The 9,820-nt window shown below is 32.9% G+C and overlaps 1 protein-coding gene across 1 annotated transcript; it reads left to right on the forward strand.

The window, feature by feature from the left end:
- Positions 1–4,409: 4,409 nt before the first annotated feature.
- Positions 4,410–9,195, forward strand: LOC18604688 (Exostosin family protein). Its single transcript, XM_018118251.2, has 3 exons — positions 4,410–4,633; positions 4,908–6,316; positions 8,505–9,195. The coding sequence occupies exons 2-3, from the start codon at positions 5,342–5,344 to the stop codon at positions 9,009–9,011; spliced, it is 1,482 nt and encodes a 493-aa protein (XP_017973740.2). The 5' UTR covers positions 4,410–4,633; positions 4,908–5,341; the 3' UTR covers positions 9,012–9,195.
- The last annotated feature ends 625 nt before the right edge of the window (positions 9,196–9,820 follow it).

Below are 9,820 nucleotides of genomic sequence, written 5' to 3' on the forward strand. Positions count from 1 at the left end.
TGACTACTTTGATGCTTGTGCTCCAATAGCAAGAATTGCTACAATTAGACATCTAATCTCCTTTGCATCAATTTATAAGTTGGTAATTCACCAAATGGATGTCAAAACAGCATTTTTAAATGGTAAATTAGAAGAGGAAGTCTACATGGAACAACTAGAAGGGTTTGTTGTTTTTGGACAAGAGCATAAAGTTTGTAAACTTGTCAAGTCATTGTATGGGCTTAAACAAGCACCAAAACAATGGCATAAAAAATTTGATGAAATTGTTTTAGCTAATGGCTACAACATAAATGAATCCGACAAGTGCATATAGCAAATTCCAAAAAGGTAAAGGTGTTATAATTTGCTTATATATAGATTATATGCTAATTTTTTATACGAACTTGGAACAAGTCAAGGAGACAAAGAAGTTTTTGTCAAATAACTTTGCAATGAAATATATGAGTCTAGCAGATGTCATTTTAGGAATTAAAATATTCCGAGATGAAAATAACATAACTTTATCTCAATCGCTCTACATTGAAAAAGTGCTTGAAAAGTTTAATCTTACTAATTGTACACCAGCATCTACACCTATGGATCCTCAAATTAAATTAGTACCTAATGCCGGTAGGGCTGTTGATCAATTACAATACACAAGAGTAATTGGTTGCTTGATATATGCAATGACATGTACAAGGCCAGATATAGCATTTGTTGTTGGAAAGTCAAGTAGATATACAAGTAATCCAGGTACTTTGCATTGACAAGCCATAAATCGAGTACTAAGATATTTAAAGAAAACAATTAATTATGAACTTTGCTATAATGGATATCCATCAGTACGAGAAAAATACTCGGATGCTAGTTAGATTACAAGTTTATAAGATCATGCTTCCACAAACGGATGGATCTTCATGCTTGGTGGGGGTGCCATTTCTTGAGGGTCCAAGAAACAAACATGTATAACTGATTTTACCATGACAGTCGAATTTATTGCATTGGCTGCTACCACCAAGGAAGCTAAATGGCTAAGAAATTTACACTATGGTGTGCCTTTATGGCCTAAACCAATTTCTCCAATTTATATCCATTGTGATAGTGAAGCAACTCTAGAAAAAGCATATAGCCAAGTATATAATGGAAAGTTTAGAAATATTGGATTAAGACATAGCTACGTTCGACAATTAATTTCTGATGGAGTGATCATTAAAAGTTTTGTGAGGTCTAGTGAAAACTTGGCAGATCTTTTAACAAAAAATCTTGCTAGAGATCTTGTAAATAAGACATAAAAAAGGATGGGGCTCAAGCTCGTAAATTGAAAGTCACACATGGTGGAAACTCGACTCAACACTTAGTATAACGTCAAGTCTTAAGTTCAATAAGACAAAGTACACCATTTGTATGTGGCTACTAGCACTATAATATAATATATTATATTCCATCCTAAGTGAAGTGCTAGGTACTCATAATGGTAAGAAAATTATGAGTTATATATCTTAATAGACCCATAACATTATTTGTTAAAATGTTTTAGTTACAAGGGCATTCATGGGATTTACCTATGTGAGTGTGAAGTGTAGCCGCTTCTAGGAGTTCAAGAGCTTAGCTCTAACAGCACTCATGAAAAGAGGATATAGACGCATGGCCATAAAAGCATCACCAAACACTATGCATTCATTAGTGTTGAAATCGTTCTGTGAGATGTGTTCGGTTAACCAAATGGACTAGCTAGTTCAAAGCATAGTCTACCATGCAATTTCGGTTAATTTTAATATGTTTTCACTAAGTGAAGGTTTAATCATAATACACCTTCATTTATGCAATTGATTTCCAAAATTACCGAAAATTTGGATTAACTTGAAAATTGTGGGAGATTGTTGGACATTTTCAAATTAAAGATATGATTTCATATCAAAATAAGAGGAAAAATTATGACTACTGGAAATTAAAATTAAAAGAAATGTTATATCTGTTAAAAATAAAAATAAGAAAAAGAGTCACGTTTGTTGGAAAAGACCAACAGGAGCAACTCTTTGAAACAGACACAAACAGTGTCTGTTGGGAACAAGCATCTATGCCTATAAAGAGAACCCTTTTTATCCAACAGAACGTACATTAAAAAACAAAAACTTTCTTTCTTTTCTCAAATTTCTCAAGTTTTCTTTTATACTATTTTCCTGCAGAAAAATACTATAAAAGTTTGATAATCTTATTATACTCCGGTGAGTGCTCAGTGGATTGATTTCGTCAGTGCAAAAATATCATCAATCGCTGGGCTTCATTGTATCTTCGAGATTTATTCGTCAATAACTTTTTTGCACACTATAAATGGAGGCGAATAAAACCTTAAAGACAGTGGCAATGAAACACGCTTTGAAGTCAATTTTTAAGGTTTTTCAATTTGGTGTTCTAACAGCTTCAAAATAAGCCAAAAAAATTAAAAAACTATAAAAAAAACTCATAAAGAAAATTAAAAAATTTCAAAAGCTTAGCGAATTTCAAAATTGAGGTTTTTTAATTTTTAGGGAGAACATGAAAGGGCCGACTGCAAGGGAGAAAAAAAACAAAGAGAAAAAGCCATTCTTGTCGTGCTTTGCGGATATGCAGGGTGATACGAGGGAGGTCCACTGCTACTGGTGGTGTTAGGCTAGTGCTTTTCTAGGTTCTAGTTTGCTATTGTTCATGTTCAGATGCTGGCTTGTGGGGCTACTGGTGGTGTTGGACTAATGCTTTTCTCAGCTCATAAAATTTAGTTTTGATTCTTTTTTTTTTTTTTTGAAAATTTAGTTTTCATTTAAAAAAATAATAAGGCGGAAGGAGAATTAATTAAAGCCTATTTTTCTACTTGATTTGACACACTTGTATGGGCTCATAAGATGGAAATTATTCATGTTTTCTAAGTATAGTGAGAATGAAGTCTAGTAGTAGTTAATTGACATCGACACATTTGTACCATACCAAGCAAGCAATATGCCTTGGAATAGAGCAGAGTAAATGGTTGGCCTTTGCCTTGGATAAAAAAAAAAATAGCATAGGAAAGGATACATGTAGCGTAGAAAGCAATACGTGCAGCCTGATTAATTAGAAAGGGTCAAAGCATGAAGCAAATCGAGCGACAATAATCAATCAAGGCAGATTTACATAAAACCTTCCCAAGATTTAGTTGAACCAATAAAATACCGAAAATTCTTCCTTTAGGAAATAAATAAACCAATAAAATCGAATCAGTTGATCTCTCACTATCAGCCAGAGCATTAGGGTCCTACTTATCTACTAAAGCATCCATATTCATATATATGGCTCGCCAGCATGCTCCTTAATTTCTAATACGAAAATTAGTAATTAATTATGATCGTGTGATATTTTTCATTCTTTACATCAGCATCACATGAGTATAGAATAATAATGATAGTTTAATTAATAATAATTAATTAATTATTAATTATAAATATTTAGTTGATTTAAAATAAAAATATAATAATTTAATTAAACGTAAAAAAAATAATAATTGATTTGAATTTTTAAAAATAATTTAAAAACTTTTTCAAGTATTATGTTTTTATTTTTTTTCTTGTCGCAATTAAGAATTACGTACAGAAAATGAGTGTTCTTAATTTATTTTTTGGATTAAAGTCACATTGTCATTGTCATGTAAGTAAATATTGAATTTTGTTATGGTTTAATTTCATTGAATTTTACTATCATACTTTGGATTTTGTTGTTCTTGGCGCATAAAGCATTGGAATTGATGAAAATGTAATATTTTCATAAAAAGAAATTATGTAAAATATTATAATTTCATTACTTGTCGTATTAAAAATAAACGTAATTGAAAATGTAGTGACAAAATTTAGCAAATGAATTAATAAAATATTTCGCTTTTGTTATATTTTGTCAGAAAATCAACAAAATTAAAAATACGATGTTAATATTTAATAAACTTAAAATGTTGTGGTACAATTCAATATTTAATCAAAACATAAGGATAGATTTCACCTTACTTACTCTTTTTGAAAAAAAATAAAGAAAAAATTGAGTGATTCACTTCATCCCCTCAACAAAAAATGTGCAAAAAAATAACGGTTATTTTTTTGGATTAAATTAGAGAGAATAATATGACAAGTAAAATATATTAATTTGATTCCATCAGGCAAGGAGGAATAACGAGCAGTGAGCCAGTAAAGTAAGTTGGGAATCCACCTTCTTTTTTGTTGTTCTTGCGGTGCAAGTGCAAAATTTTGTATTTCTTGACTTTTTGGAAAGTGGGAAAGCGCACTTGTTTCTCAATATCAAAGAAAGAAATTAATTAATTAATTAATTAATGTCAAAAAAGACAAAAACTACTCTGGAAAAAAAGGAAACACAAATAAAAGTCCTGTGGTTCCCGTTCCTTCTGTCCGTGCTTCTCTCTTCTATTCTCCAAGTTGTTGACAGCTACAGAAAATGTAATTCCCATAAGACTATTACTTACTACTCTAAATTTAGCTGTGTATCATTATGACATTTAACAAAGCTTAAAAAGTGCTGAGTTAAAGGTAATTATTTTAATCAAAGACCTTTGCCTCCCCCTCCCACTCTGTTTTTTGGTTCTCTGTGCACTTCCCAAAAGAACGATTCTTCACTCCATTGAGCAGGCCCAAACCTCTTCAAGGTATTTTTTCTATTTCTTTTTTTTTTTGTCATTTTCTTGCAATTTTGCAGCTGCCCGTTTCTGCAAATCATCCAACTTGAATGCCCAGATGATAAAGTTCATTTTTTTCCCACCATTTTTCATGCTAGTTTACTTTTTTTTTTTTGTTTATTTTAAATAGTTTTTACGATTTATTTTCTGGGATTTCCATTTTCATATACTTGTATGAGATAAAACGAGCAGTCTTTTTGAGTGTTCATTTTTGTTTTATTTTTTTGTTTTTGGTGTTTTGCAGACTAATGGTATTTTGCTTCGATGAGCAATACAAAGAGAGGTGAAGCGGATGGTTTTTTTCTGAGAGGTACACGATTCTGTGTGTTTACCAAGTTCGTAAGAGTATAATCTGTGGTCAAATTTACAGGAAAGGAATATTTTTTACTTAGATTAGTGGGTTGGGATGTGTGCAGAAAGCCCGTCTCTTTAGTGCTAAGAAATTTCATAGAAATAAGCCTCCTGAAAGTCTTTTCAACACACCCTTCAGTGTTTAAAGCGAAAAATAGGGTTTTAGCCACTCGTTTTGTGCTGACCAAGTAGTAATAACTGTTTACAAATTGAATGGAGGCATCACTTTAGCAGTTTGCTTAGAACTCAATCGGTGGTTTTCTTCTTTTCCTTGTTTGTTTTATTATCTGAATTTATTAAATTGCCTGTTTGTTTTAGATATCATCAATGTTGGAAAAGGGCGTCTTTCCCTCAAGGTTTCTTTTCTATATAATAACCATTTCAATGTTTCTTTTGATCCTTTCTTCTGTGTTTCTTCTTCAATTTGGGAATACATCTCTTATTCCCCGCTCAGTTTTCAAATTAATTCTTCTTAATGGTACATCGGTTTACTTACCCAATCTCAAAAGTGAGCAAATAAAATTACCTTTCCTCTCATCCGAGTCTTCACAAGTTGATGCTCAAATACCATTAAGAAATGGGCAGTCATCTTGTCAGATATCCAGTTCTGGGAAGAAAATGTGTGCTTCCTGGCAGCAAAATTTAAAGTCCTGCGACACCAGTGAGGCACTTTTAAGGGTATATATGTATGACTTGCCTTCTGAATTTCACTTTGGGTTATTGGGTTGGAAAGGAAAAGCAAATCAGATGTGGCCTGATGTAAACGACCCAAGTATAATCCCATTGTACCCTGGAGGGTTAAATCTACAGCATAGTATGGAGTACTGGCTCACTCTTGATCTTCTATCTTCAAACACACCAAATGTGGTCAGACCATGTTCTGCAATTAGAGTTAAGAATTCAAGTCAAGCAGACATAATATTTGTGCCATTCTTTGCATCCCTCAGTTACAACCGGCATTCCAAGCTTCGAGGAAAGGAGAAAGTTAGTGTTAATAAAATGTTGCAGAATAAATTAGTTCAGTTTCTGATCACACAGGATGAATGGAAGCGATTTGGGGGGAAGGACCACTTAATTGTGGCCCACCATCCAAATAGCATGCTGGATGCAAGAGGAGAACTAGGTTCTGCAATGTTTGTGCTTGCAGATTTTGGGAGATACCCTACCGAAATAGCAAATCTTGAGAAGGATATAATCGCTCCTTATAGGCATGTTGTGAGGTCCATTCCCAGTACTGATTCAGCCCCATTTGACAAACGCCCAATACTAGTCTATTTCCAAGGAGCGATTTACAGGAAAGATGTAAGTTTCTTTTCCTTTTATGAATTGAATTATCCAAATGTTTGTTTCTATTTGTTTTGTTGACTTGAGAAAGAAACTGCTACTGTGAATATGGATATATTAAACTAGTATGAAGGCACGTTTCTCTTTTCTTCAACTTGATTAAGTGGAAATTCAAGTGACTTGATGAAGATGTTGCTCAATAATTTCCTGGTAAGACTAGTAAGTAAAACTTGTGAAGTGATTGTTATGCGATATGAACATCAGCAGGTGATGAGAGAAGAGTAGACAAAATACAATATGCTTTTATCACTCTAAAGAAAGTTGAAGTTTTCCCTATGCTATATTTCCTCTAGGTTCAACTACTTGTTTGGAGATAGATGACAACAATTGCTGTGCTCATTAAGCTATAACTTTTAGTTGGAAGTGATTTTTTTTCTTTTCTCCACAGTTCTTTGAAATTATCAAAACCATCTAGTATCGTAGCCATTGCCATATAATTCAAAACAGTGAGCTCCAGTTTGAAGGTGACTGTTCGTGTAGGCTTGAATGAGCTAATGAAAGTAGGCTTAGATGAGTAAATGAAAGTATGGTTAGAGACTTTTTCTTAGGTTTTCATGCACTGGGAGGTGTTGTTGAGATAAGGGAGAATCTCTTTGGGAAAGGAGAGAGACGAGGGATTGGTTTTTGGTGGCAGACAGAGTGTGAGCAGTTGGATCATGCATTAGGCTTAGGATTCTCAGAAGATTAATTGATTATAGGCAGGGTACCTAGATCAGATAGAGCAGCATTATCTGCTAGCTAAAATGGATTATAGCAGAGTTCTCCAAAAAAGAAACTTCTTTTGCACCTTGGGTCACATTAGAGACAGGGTAGTCCAGTTACTGCAACTTTTTGTTTCAGTTTTGGGCAAGGAATGGAGGAAGTAGTAGGCACATCTTTTTTCCAAAAGGATGTCTCATGCTCTGATCTACACTGCCCCGGAATTTTTCACATTCATAGGGATAATATCAGTATCCTGGAAAATATTTAAAATCTTTGTGGCACTTGAGCACTTGAAATGAAATTATAACCTTTTTCATGGTAATCGAAAAGCAAAAAGATATTTCATTCATGATGGACCAGAGAGGACACTGATATGGAACAGAAGATAATGGTATATGCAGGGGTGGAGCCTCCTTATATGGATGGCCCCCCCAAAACTTTTAAAATTTTTTTCATAACATATAAAAATTTTTAATTTTTTTATATATTCTATTACTTGCTCCCTCAAAATAATGTTTTATTTAATGATTAATATAAATAAAAAATAATAAAATAATTTCACTTTTCTCACTCAATTTTAAATTTTTTTAATTTATATCATTATTTTTATTTATATTTGTTTATTTTTTTCATTTTATTCCATTTGTTCATATGTTATAAGTTTATATAAATATTCTTTTTCAAATTTCTACAAACCATTAACGATGTTCTTTTTCTTTCTTTTTTGTTATGTAATATGTGGTAGTTACCTTCTACTTGCCATGTTCTTTTTTTTTATATTACATAAATTTTATTTTTTATGATTTTAATCTTTAAAAATTTCATCAACGTATCATTTTTTTATTAATCCTGATTATGTAAGAGGAAATTAACTTGAGTATTTTTTTTTTATATGCTTTACATTTTATGTTTAGTTAAAATGAAATTCTCTTGAATATATAGTAGTTAAATAATTCTGATTATATAAGAAAAAATTATTAATCTTATATATCGTTTTTAACTATTTATATTTTACAAATTATAGTTTTATATTTAGTTTCATATTTCTATTATCAATATTTTTATTATTGATTGAATTTAACATATTAGTTTTTTAAAATTTTTAACTCTTATTTAACTGTGTTTGGCTCTCCCCAATAAAATTTGGCTTGCTCCGCCCTTGGGTATATGTAACATCATTTCCTTATTTCAAGTGCAGATTAGAGTGAAGGGAACCAATTCCTAGTTACCATTTATGATACTAATATAACTGCCATGGTTCTTGTTAATGTGATTTCCAGTGCCCTCTCAATTACCATTCCTATTCTCTTAAGTTAAACCAGCAGTAACATTTCTCATTATACTTGCTTACTAATTGAATTGAAGTCTGAAATTGTCATCCTGGGATGTACCAGGTTAGATCTCTCTCTATAAGTATAACTTTGGGTCTGTAATTTTTCTTCAGGGAGGAGCCATTCGCCAGGAACTGTATTACCTTCTCAAAGATGAGAAAGATGTACACTTTGCATTTGGCACCATTCAAGGGAATGGAGTCAACCAGGCTGGGCAAGGGATGACCTCGTCCAAATTCTGCCTCAATATTGCTGGTGATACACCTTCTTCCAATCGTCTCTTTGATGCTATTGTCAGCCATTGTGTTCCTGTGATTATTAGTGACGAGATTGAGCTACCATTTGAGGATGTCATCGACTACACAGAGTTTTGCATATTTGTTCGTGCATCAGATGCTGTGAAGAACGGATATGTGCTAAAACTTCTTAGAGGAATTAAGAGAGAGCAGTGGACCAAGAAGTGGGAAAAATTGAAGGAAATTGTTCGGCACTTTCACTATCAGTACCCATCCCTGCCTTGTGATGCTGTGGATATGATTTGGGAGGCAGTTGCACGGAAGGTTTCTTCAGTACAATTTAGAATTCATAGGGAGAGCAGATATCGCAGATCAGGCAGATAAAATGATAAACAACCAGTTCTAAGATCAAAAAGATTTTAACCTTGCATTCGATGGAGATCATAAGATTTATAGCTGGTTGTACATTTAAAAAAAAAAAAAAAAGTTCATGAGAAACAAACATGGATTTGTTGAAGATCTGTAAAGGCCTTCTTTTCACTCCTTTATTCATGCTGAGCATTGAGTATGTTTTGTGGGTCCAATACATATTTTGATTCTGAGAACACAAATTCCATCATTCGGTTAAAGTTCATCAGGCTTGTTCATTTCTTTCTCTAAGACTGATGCACAGGCTGAATTAAATACGCAACGCAACGGTACAACAGAGTATATAAAAGATTTTGCAAAGGCTATGTTGGCTACGAGCTCCTAGTTTGAAGAATTGCATCATTCATTCCTTGCAAGTTTTGAGAGATGAAAATTTGAATGAAAAGAAATTTGAGTGTTTCATTGCCACATTCAAAAGCTAAAATCAACTAAGATGAGTAAATCCTTTTTCTTGGTAAAGAAAACTAGGAAGCATGCTACATTTGTGTATAATAGAAAGTACAATCGTCCTTAGGTATTCTTCTATTGGTTAGGACCTAGTTTTATACAATATAAGGAGAGAAAATCCTGGCTAACAGCTGCAATTTTTCTGCTCAACCAAAAAACTTTCGACTGAAACAAATGAAAATGTAGAAAACCCAATAAACCCGCATGGAGAAACAACTGAGAAAGCAGAAATCCTGTTGCTTTTCTTTGCATCAGTTATAGCCTCAAGCCATCACATCCTTTGCTGACAAACTGCCTCACCCACTTCTGTCTGTGAA

The sequence above is a fragment of the Theobroma cacao genome, chromosome 3 (assembly GCF_053813885.1).
Source record: "Theobroma cacao isolate CCN51 chromosome 3, ASM5381388v1, whole genome shotgun sequence".
Lineage (NCBI taxonomy): Eukaryota > Viridiplantae > Streptophyta > Magnoliopsida > Malvales > Malvaceae > Theobroma > Theobroma cacao.

Bases quoted from the DNA above. Each gene is read 5' to 3' on its own strand.
- LOC18604688 (XM_018118251.2), top strand. From the start codon at position 5,342: ATGTTGGAAAAGGGCGTCTTTCCCTCAAGGTTTCTTTTCTATATAATA. The intron at 6,317-8,504 runs GTAAGTTTCTTT...ATTTTTCTTCAG, and splicing joins GAGCGATTTACAGGAAAGAT to GGAGGAGCCATTCGCCAGGA.